General features: G+C 42.4%; 4 protein-coding genes across 5 annotated transcripts in view; 1 reads left to right on the top strand and 3 right to left on the bottom strand.

The window, feature by feature from the left end:
- The first annotated feature begins 246 nt into the window (after nt 1-246).
- On the top strand, nt 247-4,685 carry rab43 (RAB43, member RAS oncogene family). Its single transcript, XM_043252607.1, has 3 exons — nt 247-665; nt 2,094-2,277; nt 2,687-4,685. Exons 1-3 carry the CDS (start codon nt 477-479, stop codon nt 2,938-2,940), a joined length of 627 nt encoding a protein of 208 aa, XP_043108542.1. The 5' UTR covers nt 247-476; the 3' UTR covers nt 2,941-4,685.
- Nucleotides 4,686-4,883: 198 nt separating this feature from the next.
- zgc:77375 (uncharacterized protein LOC402927 homolog) lies at nt 4,884-13,986 on the bottom strand. Its single transcript, XM_043252603.1, has 8 exons — nt 13,635-13,986; nt 10,779-10,982; nt 9,671-9,783; nt 9,288-9,381; nt 8,683-8,716; nt 8,069-8,243; nt 7,036-7,224; nt 4,884-5,960 (listed from the first exon to the last, which is right to left on the bottom strand). The coding sequence occupies exons 1-8, from the start codon at nt 13,698-13,700 to the stop codon at nt 5,561-5,563; spliced, it is 1,275 nt and encodes a 424-aa protein (XP_043108538.1). The 5' UTR covers nt 13,701-13,986; the 3' UTR covers nt 4,884-5,560.
- A 717-nt stretch (nt 13,987-14,703) lies between these two features.
- On the bottom strand, nt 14,704-20,418 carry isy1 (ISY1 splicing factor homolog). Of its 2 annotated transcripts, XM_043252605.1 has the most exons (11): nt 19,076-20,418; nt 18,465-18,487; nt 18,312-18,363; nt 18,169-18,234; nt 18,046-18,088; nt 17,859-17,971; nt 17,417-17,534; nt 17,139-17,261; nt 15,481-15,599; nt 15,318-15,404; nt 14,704-15,091 (listed from the first exon to the last, which is right to left on the bottom strand). In XM_043252605.1, the coding sequence occupies exons 1-11, from the start codon at nt 19,076-19,078 to the stop codon at nt 14,984-14,986; spliced, it is 855 nt and encodes a 284-aa protein (XP_043108540.1). In that variant the 5' UTR covers nt 19,079-20,418; the 3' UTR covers nt 14,704-14,983. The 2 variants fall into 2 exon arrangements, with proteins under 2 accessions (XP_043108540.1, XP_043108541.1); XM_043252606.1 differs by lacking the exon at nt 15,318-15,404.
- Nucleotides 20,419-20,567: 149 nt separating this feature from the next.
- The window catches only part of cnbpb (CCHC-type zinc finger, nucleic acid binding protein b), a gene marked incomplete at its 5' end in the record, with an annotated part of 2,683 nt that continues 1,209 nt past the window's right edge, over nt 20,568-22,041 (bottom strand). Inside the window, 2 exons of the mRNA XM_043252501.1 lie at nt 20,568-21,705; nt 21,969-22,041. The exon at nt 21,969-22,041 is cut by the window's right edge and continues 126 nt beyond it. Of these exons, the coding sequence (XP_043108436.1) occupies nt 21,588-21,705; nt 21,969-22,041 (191 nt within the window). The remainder of the gene's footprint in view (nt 21,706-21,968) is intronic.

Below are 22,041 nucleotides of genomic sequence, written 5' to 3'. Positions count from 1 at the left end.
TAAATAAAAGCTATGTTTCTGTGTACCAATAAATAGAGATTAACAACAACAACAACAACAATAATAATAATTTTTTGGGCAGAAAGGAAAAGTGCCAGCTCCAAAAATAAAATTATTATTATTATTATTATTATTATTATTAAACTCTTGTTTAATGTGAGATGCTTTTTGAAACGCTTTGCCGCGTGGCAACGTGCGCAAAAACAAAGTCCGTGATTGGTTGTCCGCACCCCGACGTCACAAACCGTTACAGTTTTTCGGTGCTAAAAGGCTGAATATTTTCGCGTGCGGACGAGCGCGTGGAACTCACTCTTCCGTTTGTTTACCGCGGCGAACGAGTCAGGCGCTGCCCGGAGACACCTAAAGCGGCGCGCTCGAAGCGCCCGTCTCTTCCGCGTTGGCGGGGCGCTTCTCCACGTCACTCGCGTCGCGTCGACAATCGGAGCACTTTCCACGCGAGCTCTCACTCCACAGCGATGTCATTGCTGGACTCCGATGACAGCTACGATCTGGTCTTCAAAATAGTCCTGGTTGGAGATGTCGGGGTCGGCAAAACCTGCGTGGTCCAGCGTTTCAAGACCGGCATATTCATCGAAAAACAGGGCAACACGATCGGCGTGGATTTTACCATGAAGACTCTGGAAATACACGGGAAGAGAGTTAAGGTTAGCGCCGTAGTCTGCGTAGTGTTTTATAGCCATAACTGCGAGCTTCAAAAGTCGCCATAAAACGACGCACGGTGCCTTTTAATACGGCGACCACATTTTCTAACAAAAACGGCCTCGGTAACGTCGCAGTTATTGTTTATCACAGCAGATCGAAGAAGAAGAAGAAGCCGAGAGTGACTGACACATCACAGTTTTACTCGGACGTGTAATAATAATAATATTAATAATAATAATAGCTGTCGTGACGTCACTTTTAAGACCGTTGGCACTCATGACGTGGAAAAATAAAAGTGAAAACGCTGTGAAGTTTGTTGTTGGCTTTAGGGCTTAAAGTCGGCACACGGTGTCATTGGACGGTTATGCAATAGCCAAGGTGCTCGTTAAGCTGTAAACAATGTCCATCGAGTCTGATGGGCTTTTATTTGTATTCTGGAACCCCTGAAACATTCAGAAGCACGAGCCAAAACCCAGATACTAGGTTCTGCTGGACCTGGGCTTCTGTTTGCGCTTTAGCGTTTTCCCTCTGTGTTTTCTCTCGTTTTTGTGATGGCTGCTCATGGTCACGACACAGTGTCATGTTCTCCTAGGACAGGTGCTTTGTTTTTGCGTGCCACACTTTAGTTTTTGTGTAAAACGCAACAGTTTTATTAGATAGCTGCTTTGAAACGATGAGCTCTGCCGGATGCCAGCTCAGCCAGAACGGGACTTCATTGTGAAATCCCACTGTGTTTCATCGACTCAGCAAACATCAGCACTTTTTATTGTCTGTGCTGAGATCTCGTTCACTTTTGCCTTTAAAGTGCCAAGAGTGTCCGAAGGGCTCTTTGCGTGATACATGTGCGAAACAGTTTAAAGACTATTTGCGATGCATGCGTAAAAAGGTCAGAAACTAGCAGTAGCTGACCTTCGTGTGTTTTTCGGTGGTCATACTAATATCTGGAGAACAACGACTGTAGTGTCTCAGATGTTTGAGACCACTTTGAATTTATTGACCGCCCGCGCTATTTCTAGGTCATTAATCAAGTAAGAATCTGCTAGCGGACAAGTTAAAAGCCAAATATGACTATGAAAATTGGTGCAAACAGAGAGGATAGATGGAATGTGCTTTTCGTTCATGCACATGCATGCTTGATGTTTCCTTTCACTTTTAGTGTGAAAGCATTCACCCAAAAGTTCATCCTCATCTTGTTTCCTTCTTCTGTAGAACACAAGATTGTCCTTTCACAGGGATGTTTCATTTGAGATTTAATCAGCGAGCGGTTCTGTGGCATTCGGATGTTATTTACAGTAAATGTAGCAATTAGTATATTGTATCAGATTTCTACACAAGTACGTTATCTTTAAAGACGCCTAATATAGAGCGGGTGCGATATTGGTGTCGTAGGGGTACAACACAATAAAAAAAGTAAATATTTTGTGGTATAGTTACAGATTTGGGACACGGCCGGACAGGAGCGGTTTCGTACGATCACACAGAGTTACTACCGCAGCGCTAATGGTGCCATCATCACTTACGACATCACAAAGAGGGCCTCCTTCATGTCTGTGCCCAAGTGGATGGAGGACGTGAAGAAATACGGCGGCTCCAACATTGTCCCTCTTTTAATTGGTGAGTGCACAGCTGAAGAATGAGCGTTTCGGAAATAGTTTTCACCCTCAAGGCCATCCAAATTGTAGTTAAGTTAGAAAATTGTAGAATTAGATCGCTTGCTCAGCAGTGGATGCTCTGCAGCGAATGGGTGCCGTCGGAATGAGAGCTGATAAAAACATCACAGTACTCCACAGCATGCTCGTCCATCTGGAGAAGACAGAAGAAACAAATTCATCATTTTTTAAGTTTCCTCTGGTGAAAAAGTATTTTTGTTCGAATTAGGTGAGAAATATGCACAAAGGATGCGTTTGGTAGCAAAAGCATTGTGTTCTGGATTCCAGCGCCCATTCTGCCCTGAGAGCGAGAGCATTTTTTTAGCAAACATTTATTGCGAGCAATTCGTTCACTGCTTCCTTTTGCATCCCAGGTAACAAATCAGACTTGACCGACTCGCGTGAGGTTCCTTTTGAGGATGCACAGACCATGGCTCACCAGCTGGATTTCGTCAGCGCCATCGAGACCTCAGCCAAGGACTCCAGCAACGTGGAAGAGGCGTTCAACAAAATGGCCAGTGAGCTCATTCTGAGACATGGCGGGCCCATGTTCACCGAAAACGTAACAGACAGCTTTAAACTCAACAGCAAGGACGTGACCAACGAGGGATGGGGGTGTGGGTGTTGATGACTGTGTTCAGAGAGCAATAAAAAAAAAAACATAAAAAAAAAAAGCTTTGGTTCTTACCACTCACTCAGTTATGTAACCTGGGTACTGTCAGGCAGATGCTGAGGAGACGCTGAGGATAGATGGGTTATAAAAGAGCAGCCGTGAAGACGTTCTAAATCGTATACAGACAAAAATTAATTTCTAAACCATTTCGGCTTGAAAAGACAGACGAGCGAGTGACGCAAACACAAGAAGTTTGAAGTAAGAAACGATCCGTCTCGCACAATCAGATCATGTTTGATGCGCAACGTGTAGCAAGACTTTGGACCAATGATATTTCACAATGGGCAGCATAAAAGATAAAGAAGCTGCTGACAAAACGTCCCATGGGGTCTCACATGTATGTGACGCGCTGGTACGTCAGCAGAGGTTTTGTACTGTATGCTTTGGTGGCCTGTAGACCTTATCTAGCATATATATCATATTTAAGTGATGCAAAACAAGCTGTGAGGGATAGACGGAGGATATATTTGGTCATGCGTTTAATCGACGCCCACTTCTTTCTCATTCCAGTAGATGTGTCGTCTGGCCAAACTGAGGTCCACCGCCACCGACTTAATCTTCCCGTTAGTTATGTAACTCTTTCAAGACCTTTCGTAACTGTGGCATCGTCGATATTTCTACTTTTTATAGCTACTCGAGAGCAGAGGCGGTGGTGACGGCGTGTTTCACAGAAGGGGGTTCCATTCATGACTTTCCCTTTCATCCGTATTGCATAGAAATATCTCAGTCTCCACTGATTCTACTGACATGAATTCCCAGCGTGGGATCGACAGCCACGATCCTGAGAAATTTTGCCAATTTTAAGTTTTTTTTTGCATTTAATAATTCAGGTAGCAAATGAGAGGCCATCTGCGGTCTGCTTGGGTAAATTGGTTTACTCCCCCAACGGCTGCCACGATGGGCCACTCAACATTTTACTTTAATTATGTACTATTTTGTGTAAATGTATGCTTTTCGTTTTTTACAAACTGGACGATTTTAAAAATGCAGACTGTTCTTGCGAACGCTTTTGAATGGACGTTATTTTGTCAGTGTCACCTGGGCATTGATATTTGATATTTTTAATTAATTTATACATGCCGCAAAGCCTCCTTGAGTTACAGTAAGAGTAAAATAAACTTGCAAAAAAGGATTTTCTGAAAATACAGTACTGTTTAATTTGTGACCGCATTGCACTGATGAATTAGGAAGCGACATCCATTGCCATTTCATCTCGAGCCGTTTTACATCAGCGTGTTTGTATTCGCCTGCAATATCTTCTTAAGGTTAAGAGCTCAGTTTGGTACTTTTTATATATCGCTGACCAAGTCTTTTAAATCAAGGGAAAAATGGAGTAATAGTTAAATCCAAATTTTTGTATATGGTGTGGTGGCGGCGGCAGCCTTTAAGAATGTCGAGTGTGTAGTTTCACAAATGTGTAGTTTAGGGAAATGCATTTATTTAGTTATATACGGATTTGCTGAAGTGAAAGTCGACAGTATTTGAAAAGTCAGGTGTACTTGAAGGTAAATCATTGCAAGAGGATTCTTCGGAGAACTTCTAGTGCCTTTTAATATGGTAGTGTTTTTAATGTCATTGGTATTACTATGCATTTTGTTGTTTTTTGTCAATCATTGGAACGTTTTGAGAAACATGATCAATCTGTATTTGGTGATAAATTATTATTTTATCAATAAAAACTATCCCTGCCTAACTTTTAAGACTCGTATTACCTTTTTTCATTTCGAAAATGTCTTAACTGGTCACGCATAGAAAACCGCAAATCTTAAACCAGCTATTTAGATTAAAGTGTGTTGACTTTATAGATCAGAGTAGAAAAAGCTAGCAAACCTTTGATGTACTACCTGAAGTGCAGAGCTTGCACCAGATCATGTACTGGTAAAATACAGAAACAAACGTCCAAGTCAATGGCCTTTATTTTCTACAAGTTTGTTTCGTCTCAGTGCAAATCTCACCATAACGTTACAGTGTAACAGTAACTAAAACAAACATAAATAACCTTCAAAAAAAAAGAATGTAGGCTTAACAATGTAACAACCAACTCAACTATCTGGCACAATGAAGGTAACAATATGTTGAATTATTATGAAGTATAACACATTTAACCATATTTAAGGGACCTGTACAGATAAAATGGCAAACCAGGAATACTGTAATGTGATTTTAATGTAAACTGCCTTGAAAGGTTCTAATGGTCTACGACGGTCTATTAAAAAAATAATAAGACGTTCAGGCAGACGGATAGCCCTTACAATCCCGGGATGCAGAAGAGCAGCTACCAAATTGAATCCATTGCCACAGCTTTGCCCTTACTTTAATCGCTCTACAGCAGGAAGGCTGTGTTTCTCACGACTCTGTGGCCTGAACGCCCTTCTATGCAAAATCTGTTCAGTCAGAGCTCATAAAAAAAAAATACCGTTGGACCACAAACACTTTACAGTTAAAATGAAATCATGCTATCCGGTAAAGCTAAAATGGCACGAGATCTTTAAAGATCGCTGTGTTCTCAGTTGTGCGTTGTGCTTATTCGTGGAGGTTCTGTCTCCGTAGAACGCAAGGTAAAATGGAAAGACAACTAAACCGCTGTCCCGAACTTCTCCATCTCAAAGACGAGCTCGACAGCGGCGTCCACGTCCTCCACGATCTTCTCGGGCTCCACCAGAGCGGGGTCGAAGCGGAAGTCGCGGTGGCCGTGGAAGACGGTCTCTTTGATGCACTGGCTGGCGTCTTTAGGTAGCTCCATGTGGGGGTTGTAGACGCCCCTGCACACCAGGATGGACTTGCAGGAGGTGGCCGAGGGCGCCGCGAGCTCGCTCTCCCAGCCGTTGTCCATGTCCACCTCCTGAGGGACGCTGGCGGGCGTCCCTGCTCCGGTCACCATGTTGGCCAGCGCTTTGGTGGTCTTCCTGGCCACCCGGTCCTCGAGGTAGCGGTTGTAGAGGTTGGCACCATAGATATCAGTCATCAAGTTGTCCCTAATTACATTGAGAAGATTTAACAACATCTGCATCGATACCCAACTAATTCCATGCTCGCTTCATTCAGTTTAGCACATTTTGAATGCTTTTGTTTTCTTGTTATTATATTTATTCATGCATTTAATTTAGTGCTGTTAAAACGAATTGCGAAAAAAAGTTTTTGTTCGCATGATATGCGTGTCATCTGTGTATATATATTATGTGCACATATAAATGCACTCATACAGAATATATTTGACAAATATTTACTTGTTGTCTATATTGATATCCATATAACTTGTATTTATATATACATGATATATACACACACTGCGCATAACTATATTCTGTAAACAAAATTTTTTTATTTTGGATGTAATCAATCACAATCATTTGACGACACTTATTTCTTTAATTGTTCAAAATCGTATAAGAAGAATGATGTTTGGATGCAATTAATCGTTTGACAGCACTAATATCTACACAGTTACAGTGTTTGAGTCCAAAACACCTAAAAATAGAGATAACAAATGAAAACATGTAAGGATGGGTGTGTTCCTTCACCAGGATTGTAGAAATGCAGTGAATGGGTGCCGTCAGAATGAGAGTCAAAACAGCTGATAAAAACATCACAGTAATCCACAGCACTCTGGTCCATCAGTGAACATCTGGAGAAGATAATCCAGCATTAAGATGTTTTTAGCTTCTGGCTAAAATACGAGTAATTATTAATATTTTGTTGTCCAGTGAAAAGGTCACCTCATCGTTTTAATGAGAGAAATCTGCACAGATCAAGCACCGTTCCAAATCAGGCAATTAAAATGATTTTATAATACACGCTGGACTGGAGTGCTGTTGATGATTGTGATGTTTTTATCAGCTGTCTGGACGCTCATTCTGACGGCACCCATTCACTGATGCAGGCATATTTCTCCAGATCTGACGAAGACACAAACTCTGTGTGATCTCGGATATATGCCGAGGATGAGAACACTGCCAGCAAACCCTCCTTGTTTAGAACAACCTAACATGCCTAGGGCATTTGCAGAGTATTATAGTTATTATGCTCTAGAAACTGGAGCTGATGTCTCACCCGATGGCATACAGGGATCTGATGGGTGCCCTCCAGCCTCTCTCTGCGGCTTGTTCTCTGATGAGGAACTCGGCGAAATGGTAGGTCAGTTCACTGGGCTTCCCCATGAGGGCCTCGTACTTCAGCTCTTTTCCAGTGATCTTCTTGTAGATGCTCTCCAAGCACACCATGAAAGTGCCGTGTCCAAATCTGTTGATGGGAGACTCATCGTTCACTAACTGGCCGGTCTCAGATCTGGAAATCTGGATTTATTACAACATTTCAATGCATCGTAGCGACACGGTCGGAACTACACATGTGCAGATGTTTCGTGGTCCATCATATTCATAAAGCACTTAGGATCTCTTAAAAATAAAGGATCCAATGAAGCGTTTTCACAGCGATGCAACAGAAGAAACTATTTTGGTTCCTCAAAGAATCTCTAAGTCAAGAAACACTACCTTAAAGAACATATGCACAAAACTATTTTTTTTAAATTTTGAGATTTGCACGTCATCCAAAAGCCACATAAATGGTCCTGCTATTAATGTGTGGACTGGGATAGGACCATATTGGGCAAAGATACAACTATTGAGAAAAATCGTAATTTCTTCATGTTACTGATCAAAATGTCAAAAGGTTTTAGTACGTTTACGGTAGGAAATAAAAACGTTAAAAGAAACGAAAACATTATTTTTACTCAATATCCTAATCATTTTGGCATAAAACAACAACAGAATGTATTTGTTGGCTATTTCTGCAAATATACTCTTTTGTGCTCCAGGGTCGCATATTAAAAAAAAATAACCTTTTTTTCCACTAAAATGTTCTACTGATCCATCAATGCCATAAAAGAACTATTTTAAAAAGCATTTGAAGTCTTTAAATATGTATATGTATATATATGTGTGTGTATTTATATGATGTAACAAGCTAAACAAAAAAAATATCTGTCATAAAACATCAGTGAGTTCGACAGGATGTTTATTTCTGCGGGATCTGACTGAATCCTATGCTGTGAAGTGTCCTGTGGTGTGCTCTAATAATGCTTCACCTCGGTGAGTGCGCCTCCGCCATCCACATGAGGTCCATGTTACAGGCCAGCAGCGGCAGGTGAGCGGAGTGCGTGGTTTCATAGGCGTTGCTCAGGTTGCCGTCGGTGAGAAGGACGTCAGTGATGAGCTGCAGGTTGGTTTCCCACCGAATGGGCTCCCCGAACAGAACTACGGCTAGAGAAACCAAGACAATTAGCCGTGGTGAGTCTCCTTCAAAGCATTGCGTTATTGTTTTTATATACAGATGTGCACGTAATAGAGGGTCCAGCTCAAAGTTATGTTTCTCAAACACACCTCTGCTCTCCCAGACTGCATTTATTTCATCAAAAATACAGTAAAACGCCAGTGCTGTGATTATTACATCACTGCAGTGTCACATGATCCTTCAGAAATCACTCGAATACGAGACGTATTTCTGATCATTACCGGCGTGAAAAACACAGGGCTGCTAAATACTTCTTTTACTGTCGCGTTTGGTCGATGTGATGCTCCTTGCTGAACTGCCCCAAAAAAAACTTTTACGCATGGATTAATTATTCACAGAAAACGCAGCGATATAAAACAAGATCGCGGTTGGATGGTGAAGATGAAAACATGCCCACAACCATCTTACCTTCAACTCTGGGGAGGTTCACCACAGGAGCGGACTGAAACGACAAGGAAAGGTCCTTCCGTAAACTACCAGCACACACAACACTGAGACTATACACAAGCACAAACCATTTTAAAACACAAAAATCACATGCGTGGGAAATCTGCTTTTATGTTCTAGCGTACAAAAAAGGGGCTCGCGTTTCATCCTAGAAATGATCTCCACGGGCCAGACTCTCCACTCTGCTTTTTCACGACCTGCTCTAATCTGACCTCACATTGTCCTTTGTTTTAAAAGCGCACCACATACAAGCAGTGCCTCTGTGCCCCGAATCAACGGCTAATTACACAAAAACACATTCTCAATTTAGGATTAGTGCAATGCATTATTTACAACGACAGACCGCCGTTTGAAGAAAGCTCTTCTGATCCAAAATGCACTAATATTGTGCAATATTACTAGTTCTCTCTCTGTATAGTATTCGTAATTCGTCTTCGCCTCTACTGTCACTTTTGATGCATCCTCTGTGAATAAAGAATGTACCCTGCACTTGTTTTATTCGAGACATTATTTTTTGCACGGTTAGTGTAAATCAAAGTGAAACACTCCTCAGGAGCCGTGTTTACCGGCAGCTTGGGCCGTCGGTTGTGATCCACCATGTCCAGCAGAGGGAAGGACTCGCGCAGCATGTCGATACTGACCACGTTCGTGAAGCCCACACTGATCGAGTCGGTCAAGAATTAAACCCAGAAGCGATTATCACCGATTACGATCACAAACACATACAAGAGATCTGGGGGATTACCATAATCCCATTCCTCGCAGCAAAGCTCATAAATGCTGTCGCATTCTGGAAAGAGATCAGAGAAAACGCTCTCTCTCTCTCTCTCTCTGACGCCGTGTGCGTCCACGCTCAGATCTTTCTGTAGTCTTAGCTGTCCTCAAGCTACAGGCGTCTAGAAAAACTATCTGCAGGGAAGAACCCGGAGGCGCCGGACAGGAAGGATACTTCTTGGCGATGTCGAGCACGGGCCCTTGTCCAGACACCAGCACGTACTTGTCATGATACTTCTTGAACATTCGCAAGGGGCTGTGAGACATCATGACCTGGTCCTGAGAGATCTACAAGACAAGCAAACACAATATCGTCCAAATCAACGGATAGCATCCGTATATAAACGTAAAATGACGACAAATTGCATGCAGCCTTCGGGTAAACACTCGTTAAATACAGAGCAAAAAAATTGTGAGAAATTATGGCAATTTAAAATAATGGTTTTCTATTTTAATATGCTTTAAAATATGACTGATTGACGCAGCGCTGAATTTTGTGCTGATTTATAACAGTTGTGAACCTGATGAATAAAAGATTTAAAAGAACAGCATTATTTAAAATAGAAATATTTATTAAACAGAAATATACACTACCGTTATTAGTTTGTTTTTTTCTCTTAAAACTTTTATCTTTTTTTGAATATATGTTTCCAACAAAAAGCTGAAAATTATGATTTGCGTCACAGGAAGAAATATTTCACGTTCGTTTTTTTACTATCCTTCAATAACATAATCTCTAGAAAGCTGTATTGCACTGTTACTAGTGCTGTCAAATAATACTATTTTTGGTCACTTAATATACGTTTGTGCATATTTATTATGTATATATAAATACAAACATGCTTGTATATATTTAAGAAAAATGTCATGTTTGCATATCAAATATATAATATAAAATATAAGAATGTAAATGTGCACTAAATATTATATATATATATATATATATATATATATATATATATATATATATATATATATATATATATATATAAATAATGTAAACAATGTTTTATTATGGGTGCAATAATTCATTTGACAGCATTGATTACAGATTGAAATGGTTAAAATGAGACGGAAAGGATATTTTTAGCTGCTGGGTTTTAAGGTTAGGTGACGGCTTGGACAAGCGTTCAAGGCTCGGTTCTGCTGCTGTGAACGTGGAAAGCTAGGTCATCTTCTGGACCAGGAGGAAGAGCGCAGTACACTTTCAAACGGATGCCGGGATATTTTTGTCCTGATTTGACCCCTTTAACGTGCGTTCGGTGACTCGCGTCAGAACTCACAGGAACACCCAGCAGGTGAGACAGCTGATCTGCCTTCTTCTGTCGTAAACAGTTGCCGGCGTTCGTGACGAAGACGACCGGAACCAGGAACTGTCCCTTTGCGTCCACCAGCTTCTGGAAGGCTCTCTTGGCCGCCGGGATGGGAGTCCTTCCTCGCACGAGAACGCCATCGATGTCGAACAGCAGCCCAAAGCTCGGCTCGGCCTGACGGAGGCGTCGCAGCGGCAAAGAAAAGAAAAGACAGTTGGCGAAACGTTATTTCAGTTTGAAACACCAGTCGTCTAAGTGAACGTGTTTTAAAGGGTTACTGCAGCCCAAAACGCTTTGATCTGAACAGAAACGGCACACGCTTGTGGCCCAGCTGACTGAATAAACCGAATAAAGTCCTTTCTTTCTCTTTGCACCCAAAAAAGTATTTGTGTTGCTTCATAACGTCCAGATTAAAGCAGTGATGGCAGATGGAGCATCAGTGTTCATTACGCAGAGCCTGATTTCGTTGAGTTCTACGTCTTTGCTGACCCTGAAACAACGTTGAGATCAACCAATCAGATTGAAGAACCAGCTTATAGTTTAGGTTTACATCAGTGTCACTCGTGCATCATCTCCTCTGGTCTCATGGGTGAGGTTAGGTTTACAGTCGGTGTAGCGATACGGTCAGGACTAGATCTTTGGATTAAAATGTTGTTTCAGGGTCAGTAGAACGTGTTGACCCAGGAACACAAAGAACTCAGATGTGCTTTCATGCTAATGAGACAGCCTCAAGTCCCCCGGATTACATTTAAAACACATTTAAGTTGTTTTCTGAAGACGAACAAAGCTTTTGGAACGACAAGAGGACAATGACAAAGGACAACATTTTCATTTTGAAGCAGAGTAATCCTTTAAAACGTAAACCATTTCTCTTCACATGATCCTTCAGAAAATTGCTTGCTCGCTTAAATCATTTCTCCTCTTCTATAAACTCAACCGTTACTGTCTCTCCTTTGGACTATTCGTAAACATCCTTTAACGTCTTCAAGGCCAAGATTAAATAAACAATAACATGCATTTTGTATGATTCTCGTTCTCAATATGTGTAACTAATAATCACAGGACAAATACTGCAGACCAAAATTTCTCTTCTGATCAATACTTCTATGATTTCGAGGTGAAAGTCTCGGCAGGAGTCAGGAGACTCTCCCCTAAAGTCACTAAATGAAAGGACTCAAGGTGCGGTGGTGACATTTATTTCATCTCCACAGGAATCCACACGATCAGGAAGTTGGCGTGAGAATAAAAGAAGATGTCTCGACAGGTTCAGGTGTGGCAGAGAAACACTGTTGCAAAGCGCCGGCGTCCTCATTAATTAACGGCACGTACTAACGTGTAATTACACACAAAGACAGCGATACGGTCATCGTGACTTCATCTAACTCGTAACCTCTTTCCCGGAGAGCGTCCCGGCGGAGATGAGTACGCACAAGAGAAGACGCTTGACCCCTGCTGGACGTGGGTTTAGCCGTGACGTGCTTTCTGTCCGCGCTCGCTCCAGGATTACGGCCACTTCGGTTCAATCTGCTCAAAGAAAACAGCTGCACTCGCCCTTAGGGAGCTCCTGTGTGTCTCTCTTACGTCTGACGGCAGACTGGGTTTATAAACATCTACAGGACGTGCTTCACTTCTCTAAAGCAGAGTCACGTGTGTGTCTTGTAGTAACTGGAACAGGAGAAAATACACTCATCTACTCTATACCTTAAGCAATGTAAGAAGTTACCAAAAAAATGATGCATTTCAAATATAGACCGTATATCATTTATAAGCAGCACAGGTGTATTTGCAGGAATAACCCTCACTATGTATTTTATTCTACATTTTCTGTTTCTTTCATGCCTCAAATCATCAGGATGATAATTAAACATCACATTCGATAACGAAATTTTGTACATTAGCTACTAATATATATATATATTTGATTGGTCATATGCATTGTTTAGAACAACATATAAGGCAATTTTCTCCATGTTTATTTCTTTCTTTGTTATTTTAAGTTATGCTTTTAGTTACTTTCACCTTTAGCTATTTCAGTATGTCAAAAAAATTAATTTAAAATTAATTACATTTGAAACATTAGTACATAAAACATTGTAAAAACGCAGCATACAAAAACTTCGGATATTTCTGTAATGCAGCTTTCACAGATTAAACAAATGAAACAAAAGTAGCGTTTTAGTTCAGTTTTAGTTAACTATATAAACAGCCTCGAGTCGATTATGATTGAATGCTTTATGTAAAATATATAGCACGTTTATCATCATCAGACAGTGTTAGGCTTAATAATAGCGTGACCTATAGACGTAAATAAACTTTGCATAAATATCATGACATAAATGTTAAGTTATAACCAGTGATGTGTCGTATTTTAGCAACACGAATATAATCGGTTGGCTAATGCGTTATAACAAAAAAAAAAACAATACATGCATGCAAGCATATGCTTGACAACCAAACAATGACTGATCCAGCCGAGTAACAACAGTGTCGTGTAATTACATTACATTTATAAAATATCGTGTGACTCACGGATCGATAACTCCACCGATTCGGTGTTATAACACACACACACACACACACACACACACAGACCCGCGGAGCGACGGGAAGACTCACATCCACACCAAAGCAAACGAGAACTTATCGGGGGACGTGAAAGGAAGCGGTCGGTGTCGGTGTTGAGCAAGATCCCCTTCACGGAGGAACAATCGGGAAGCGGTCCGGAGGCGAGCACGCGCCCGAGTCCGTTCGCACGCGCGCCGGATCCAGCTGTTTTTGAGCAAACATCACACGATGCAGATGCGGGAATGTAAACGCGTCCCCTACCTTACAGCACAGCCCGCGCCGCCCGCAGCCCGACGTCTTCCGCAGCGCGCTCCTGAAGGCGTTCATCTCGACGCGACGCGTTCCGCTCCGACTGCGTCCGCCGCCTCCATCAGCTTTTTGTAGCGGCGCGATGTGACGCCAGCGAGGAGGTGGTCCCAATCCATCGGAAGACCGAGTCAGGAAGCGCGCGCGCTGTCGAGGCGGCGAACGAGGGAACGCGACGCGTCCGCCCGCGAGCCCCGCCTGACGTCACCGGACGCCGCGCGTAAAGCCGAGGGGGTCTTCGTTCGGGGGCGCGCGCCAATCGACGCGAAGCGTACTACTGAGGGAGCACCGCGGAAGTAGGCTACTCGTGACGTCACCCGCACGTACGGGCCGCCAGAAAACGCGATTACAAAACTAAAGTGGTCTTCTGAGGGTGGAAAAAAAACACAGAAAAACACGACCTGGGGCTGCAGACAAACCAAAACACCGAGAAAACCGCGTTTAAAGCAGTCCGAGTGAACTAAATAAACAAAGCTTCTATAGATTTCCGATAGGAAATGCACAAAGCTTGATTTTTGGCATAAAATAATGATTATTTTGACCCATACGGTGTATTGTTGGCTGTTGATCACTGATTTTGTGCTCCGGGGTCACAAATGTGGAAGTCTGTTTATTTATTTGCTAGCTTACATTATTTTTAATGCACCTCTAAGAAACTACTGCTAATACATCTTAATAATACCTTTATATAGCCAACAGATATACAGCATAACATGTCTGCATAAAGCCCCACACCACCAGTGAAACTGGAAAGAGACAATCTGAGCAGTAGATGAATAATAAACAGTCGTAGTAGGATTAGAAAAAAAAGAACACCAGAAAGCCTGCATTTCTTTCTTTACGCTGCAGAAAGAGGCTCTTTGGGTGAATGAGGATATTAGATTTAGCTGTGATCGTGGAAATGTGACTGTGGTTTATTTGCCGGGTCACATGAACCAGACCGTCTCTCATCAGACGCCCGCTGAGACCTCAATTAAACTAACTTCGCAAATGCATTCACAGGACAGCGTATTAACAGCATAAGTTCTGTAAAAGAAAAAAAAGCAGTTTATTTGTCAGAGGGAACACAGTATACAAAATATTTACAGCGCTGCAGTTCTTTCACGGGTCCACAAAATGAAGGACGAACAAAAGTAGTAGGGAGGCAACTTGCAAAAAACAGCTCACACGACGATGTCTTTTAATGTCAAGTTAAACTGGACCAATATTTTCGTCTTTTGTGTGCATGAGCCTCACCTTTACATTAAGATTCATGTCTGTGTGAAACTGCACACACACACACACACACACACACACACATCCCTCTATAAACCCAGCAAAGCTTTGGCCTCTTCGCTCTGAGCCATCAAACTCTCACTGGCGTATTTCTGCAGCAGCTCCATTTTCTTCCGTCTCACCAGGGCCTCCTCAATCTGTGAGCCACAACGACATTTTAGTCATTAAACGTCACGCTTTATTAAACACACTCTCTCACTCCAACACGGCAGCTGATTTAAAGCGACTAGTTTTCATGATACGGTTATAAGACGGATTCGAACGCTCTTCTGTGTATATCACAGGGGTCAGGAGGGACACGAGGGCGAGGGAATGAAGCTGCGTTCGTATCTTAAACGGAGCTCGGGCGAAAGCGAAACAAACCTCCTTCTGCGTGGGAACGGGCACGTGGGCGATGAAGGACTGCGAGCCGTCTTCTCCCTCCATCGGTTCTCCCGCTTCGTCATCAGACTGCGCAGAGCACATCACAACGTGAGCACGGGGCAGAACCCGAGTCAGGCCGAGCGGCGCGCTTTCAAATGCCTACCTCTTCGTTTCCGACGGCGTAGATGTATTCCTCCTCCTCCTCGGCGTCTTTCGCGCCCCCGCCAGCAGCTAGCCGAGCCTCTTTGTCTGCTTTCCATTTCTCCACGGCCTCTGCTATGACTGGGGAACACACACACACACACACACGGGGATAAATGCGCTGCGTGGCACTCGGGGGAAGACTTGCATGAGGGCTCGGGCACATACACACAACTCATTTCACACTAAATACTGGAAGACAGAACGAGTCTGAAAGCGCAGCGGCAGAGGAGTCGAGGCGGTCGTGTGACCCGAGAGGTCACCGGACAGTCAGCTGCTCAGTGATGCTCCTCATCAAACCTGCTGCCGCTCGCTTTAACACACACAAATGGGAAACACATGTCAGCGATCGCTATCAGCACACAAAGGCACGACTGTAGCATGCATACACACACTCACGCACACACACACACTACGTCACGTGAAGGTTGATTTACGGCTGGCTCTAACACGTGTGCAATCACACACACAATTTTAACACATAACGGCATGATGATGAAGAAGATGATGATGATGAGATGTTCACACTAACATGCCAGTCACTTGAGCTTTGATGCAGATGAAAGGACTGTTGTTACGTGTATCGTGTGTTTGATTTATAAATGGCATGCTCTGTATGCAAGAGCTATATATATGTGAGGGCCTGTTACAAATAAAACAAATTAAGTGCTTGATTAATGATGAAATGAGATAAATACATGATAAAACATGTTAATAGGACAGTCCTTAATCCAATCAATCACTTGGGGTCTTTTTTTTATGTTTTTGAGAGCTTACTAAGGCTGCTTTTATTTACTAAAAATACAATAAAAGCGGTATTATTTTGTTATCATTGTAATATTACAAATTAAAAATATATTTTTTTAAAAATCTGAATCTTTTGTAAAAATTGTAATTTATTCCTGTTTACCGTTTTGGTAAAAAGTATCTTAATTGAGATACTTTTTATTTTTCATAATGCGTTGATGATTATTTGAAACAGACCGCTTTTCTAACATCACAAATGACTTTAGGGTCGCTTTTAATCAATTCGATCTTCTACACGTACCCTAAACCTGGACAGTATCTCAGCTGTGCGGCACAGAAATAATAAATATATTACTTTATCCGCTACCTATTTTTGCTAATTGCAATTTATAACATTCAAAATAAAAGTTAATGTTCACATAATGTGTGTGTATTTAATATGTAAACATCCTTTGAAAACATTTGCATGCATTTCCTTTTATACATTCACATTCAAATAAATAAATAAATAAATAAATAAATATATATATATATATATATATATATATATATATATATATATATATATATATATATATATATAATAAAAAAATGTTTTTTGTATGCATGGGTGCGAATTTATACATAATAAATACACACAGTACACACGTATATATATTATATAAAATAAAATAGTTTGGATGTGATTGACCGCAATTTATCATTTGACAGCACTAGTTTTTTCCCATTTTACTTAATGCTAAAAAATGCATATGCTGCATGTTATTATTTAAAGTAAGAGAAGTGAATAAACACTCCACCTTACCCTTGAAACTGTATTTAAGTGTTGTTTGATTGATTGACATCAGCCTATCAGCTTCACCGTAGCCCCACCTTGTTTCTCGTATTCCTGCTCCAGCGGTACTAAAACCCCATCGTCTTCATCTCTATAGCCGTAATAGTCGGCGTCAATGTCCTTCATCAGCTCAGCTCGGGTTTTTCTGGGAGGTGGTATAGCTGCAAAGGACAAATCTAACTGATAAACATCGGGCAGAAGTGGGTCAAACCAAACATACCGTCAATACACCGATGTTTTTATTTAACGAGGACTCTCGTTACCTTCCTCTAATCGCTAACATTAACAGAAAGCAGCAGTTACTACATGAACCTACGCTCTTTCTCGAACAGCTCTCGGACTCCTGGTAAGTCTTTCGCTGCACCGAAATACTTGTATCCTCTGTTTCCTGGTACCTCTTTACCCTCATGGTCCAACATCTTCGGCCCCACTCTCTATTAAACAGAAAAGAACTAAAGCTCAGGCCGCGCCGAACGTGAACACGGCCATAAGGTTAATACAGGACCTCGAGAACACATTCACAACATCTTAAACATCAAATATAACAAAGAAGACATGTTACAAACACTTTTTAAGGCATTCATGAACTATTTCGTGGCATTCCTTTTTTTTAATTAAGCTGGAAAAATGCTAAACCGAATTGCGTTTTCAGAGCAACAGCAGCACATGAAGACGTTTGAGGACGACGGGCGTTCACTAGATGTGATAAAGCATGTGTTAGTTGTGATATGATTTAGGATGACCAAACTCTGTCTCACCCTGTAGTCAGGTCCTCCCAGCTCCTTGATCCGGACTTCCCAGTGTCCTTTCTCTCGGAGCAGTTTGTTGATTTCATCGTTCAGATCACGAATCTTAAATTCACCCAAACCAGCTGAGACGGAGAGATTCATTCAGTCGGGGAAACCGCTTTTTATTCACGTTTTCATGCTTCATTCGCATTCTCACCGTTTTGAATCTGCGCCACCTTCTTTGAGATCTCACTGATGATCTACGAGTGAGAGAAAACAGCGGTTAAAGCAAGCATTCGCCGAGCGGTGCGCTTCGAGAGATCTGGGCTGGACGCCTGACCTGTCTCCTCCACTTCTCCGCTTTGGGTAACTCATTGCACTCCGAAGCCAGGAAAGGTCTTCTCTCCTGTGAACGGAGCGAACAAGAGACATCAGACGGCTCGGTCACGGCACCCTTCAGATGATAAACCCCGCCGGACTCACCTTAACCTTTCCCTCTTCGAGCTGGGCTTGACGAAACCTGGCCAGGGCCGTCCTGCGGAGGAGAAGAAGAAGACAGGCATTAACAGACAGTCCTGCCGACGGCACAGGAAGTAGTTCTTATATTCTGACAGGAACACGGAAGAAGACACTCACATGGCCTTTTCTGCATTTCGAGCCTACGAATGAAAACACAGACAGTTCATTTAAGCGGGCTGTGCTTCATTCTGTACAACATGATCAGCGGCGAACAGTACTGACGGACTTTTACTTTAATTAATCTGTAGTTTATCAGTGAGCTTTTCTTTGGAAAACATCGCTGCACTACATTCAGAAATAAAAGGGGTTGTGTTTTCATTTGAATGCTTAACATTAAAATGTAGTGCTTTCTTGCACTCAGAGATTAATTGCGATATATTAATGACATTAATAATATACGCATAATATTATATTTATTATAAAACAGTAAAAAAAAGTGTATTGTTCTTCGGAAGGTTTTAAATAAAGTTTTCTAAAGAAAAACATTCGGATCAAGTAAATGCAGCAGATATACTGTACTTGATGAGCCTATACGCATATGATGTGTGTAACTCTGATGCTTATACATTACTATTATAATTATTGCTTCACAAACTTCTTGTCAAAGGAGAAAACTGAAAGTTTTGCTCATTTCAGACGAAAAGCCATTCAACTAACTTCATAAATAAATAACCAACACATCTATGCTCGTCTGAAAACGCATTTCTAAGCAAGAATATTTACTTTACCATGCTTGTAGTTCAGACGGTCGATCCTGCGTGAGCCCAACGGAGAGCGCGCGCGACGCACGAAGATGACGTGCTGCTACGCCGAACAACTTCCGGCGCGCCAAACGATGACGGAGCAAACAAACGCTGGGCCTGATCGTAAATATATATACGTGCCTGGTAACGATAAATACATCGAAGGTTTATTTATTTACGCTCATTGCGCTAACTTTTAACTAGTATTACTTTGAAACGCCGTTGAGATGATCGTGAGATCAAGAGTGACCGGAAGAGAGCAAACGGTGTGTGTACCATCTAGTGGAGAGAGATAAAACTTCTCCGCCATGACAGTGTCACAGATCCATTGAAAACGTTTATTCGGAGGGAAAAACGTGAATCGTTTAAGAGCACAAAAACATAGGTTTCATACATAATTTCTTTGTACAGATTGTACAGCTAAAGTCAGAAAAGCTTGCCCTTTCGACCAAATATAAACCTGTGATCATGTAAGTGCAGCTGGCCTCATCCAGGCCTTTCAAACAGGAACAGTGGTATTTTTTAAAATGTGTGATAACTGAAACATGTTTTGTCTCGAGTGTTTGTTGAAGAGCTTCGCCTGAGCTTTGCTCACACATCTTTTTTCCTCCACTAAACACACTCACCGTTTCTTTCGCCGAAGCGGTCAAGTCCGCTGTGTGAATCTGTTAGGTCCTTCCCTGAAACACCTAGAGAACCCAGCAGTCCCTCTATCCCTGAACATTTTGGCATTACCACAGCTTCACACAAGGTCAAGGCACTCGTGAGACTTCACCACAGAGTCAGAAACGGTGATCATTAACTCGAACACGTCTGCCAGCAGGAACCTGCCTGAAGGCCTGAATCATGGAGACGCCGTTCATTGAACACACAGCCGTCAGAAGCTGAAGATCGGAGCCCGTCTCCAGTTACACTGCAGCTATGCTTAGCTCTGCTCTTATTGATCCACAGTAACCCGAGAGCGAAGTAATGTCAGGGCCGCCAGGAGTCATCTCATTCGGCTTCAACAGACCTAAAAATAACGTTTCTACATGCTGCATCAGTCCCATGACATCAGCCCTCGCACTTCTTCTCGCAGGAGGACTCGTTGAGGGTTTACGCACAGTGCCATATACTGAGACGGCGTGGTTGAATAATTAACCGAAGGGATTCATTCCTTGCGTTCCGGTTCGTCAGATTCCTGGCCGACCAGCTGCTGCGTGGAGCTCTAGTCTTACTCTCCTCACACTCCGGCTCTGAATAGACATCGCAGTCAACTAAAAGAGGCCTTCGAGCAACTGCCAGGTCTCTACTTTCAGAGGCCTCTTTGACCTTACGCGCGTGCAGGCGTCGTGCAAAAGAGGGCACTATTTTTAAATAAAAGTAACTCGTTTCTATTTCAAATGTGGAGTTATGTAATGAAACGTGCGTGTAGATGGACGAGCGCGGAGCAGCGAGATGAGAGCACTCAGAAAAGAAAGAAACGTCAGTCTTCACACCCCTTCCTCCTCCAGATTTATTGATAGTTTAAAATTACATTTCTATGTCCTAGAACTTCAGTTGCATTCACCTTCCGACTTAAAAACTGAGTACAAGCAAATGAAAGTCTTTTTTTATTATCATTATTATTATTATTATTATTTTAGAGTAGTCTAAGTGATATTGTACAAAAATAACATTTTGATTTCTGTGAAAACATTCGCCTTTCTTCGAACTCCAAATCTGTTTTACGACTCTTTCTTTTTTTTGTTGTTTTTCTTGTATTGAAGTTTTCACCTTGGGTAGAGCGACCTAATCTCCGTCCGTCCGCTTCGCCTGGGATCACGAACTAGGTTTTCGACGCGGCGGCCGCCCCGGATGATCGAGCAGCCCGCGGTTTTTTTTTTTTTTACAAAGGATTTCTGAAACTGGCGTTACACGAGGTTTCCAGAATATGCTATAAAGTCGTTTGCTTAACGTCACGCGTTACGTATCTATTTTGTCGTCGTTTTCTCCACGGAGCTGCGCGCTGCTGGTTTGGCCCGGACAGACCCGACCGCGTGTGTCCCGTGCCGCTTTTCCAGGCCAATCGCTCGTAGGCTACCTCGGTCTCGTCTGTAAAACAAAAAAAATGCAAATCGTTCGGAAGCGAGCGCTTCCCTGATCTCTTTACTTTTTTACTTTTTTTTTTTTTCTTCCCGATCTCTCCGAGGCCGCGCTCCACGAGCCTCCAGAGGCCTATCCGACAAACGCTCAACACATCTCACACGTCCCTGTTCACCAGTGGCATGGAAAGGGGGTTCTTTAACAAAGCATTATACATAACACCTCTACCAAACTAAACATAAACATTTTTTTTTTTGTATTAAATGCAGAAAGTGGAAAGTTTTTTTTTCCACCCCTTTCCTCCTTTTAACATGTCGAGAGCTCACTGGCCTGGGAATAGCCTCTATCTGCCAACCGTTGGCCAGTGAAGAGGATTCAGAGAAAATAATACAACCATCAATCAGAAAAAGGAGGGGCGAGCGAGGAGACGGGACTAAGCGGTGGCCTCGATGGTGCACTCTTTGGCCACGTGGCCGGACTTCCCGCAGTTGTAGCAGTTGACTTCGCTGGCCTTGCTGCACTGTACGGCCACGTGTCCGATCTCTCCGCACCTGAGGAGCAGAGTTAGCGCCGGAAGTTAAAACACACTCCCATTTCACGCACGAGCAGTACGTTAAACCTCTCATCAATTGTGCAACGTTTAACTAAACTATTGCGTCGTGCATGTATAGTTTAACGGAAAAGACAGTACTCTTCATTTTTAAAACGTGAGATTGGGAGACGACAAACAAAGACGTCTTTCTAAACAACTAGCGGCGTCAACTGGGTCAACCGAACAAACACAGATGCACTCGTACGTCGGGTTTCGGCTCACCTGTAGCACTTGACCTTCTCGCAGCCCTTCTGGATGTGTCCGAATCCGCCACAGGAGTAGCACTTCTGCTCGT

Source organism: Puntigrus tetrazona, chromosome 11 (assembly GCF_018831695.1).
Source record: "Puntigrus tetrazona isolate hp1 chromosome 11, ASM1883169v1, whole genome shotgun sequence".
NCBI lineage: Eukaryota > Metazoa > Chordata > Actinopteri > Cypriniformes > Cyprinidae > Puntigrus > Puntigrus tetrazona.
The sequence above is the reverse complement of the archived record's forward strand: the minus strand, read 5'-3'. Positions and strand labels throughout refer to the sequence as shown.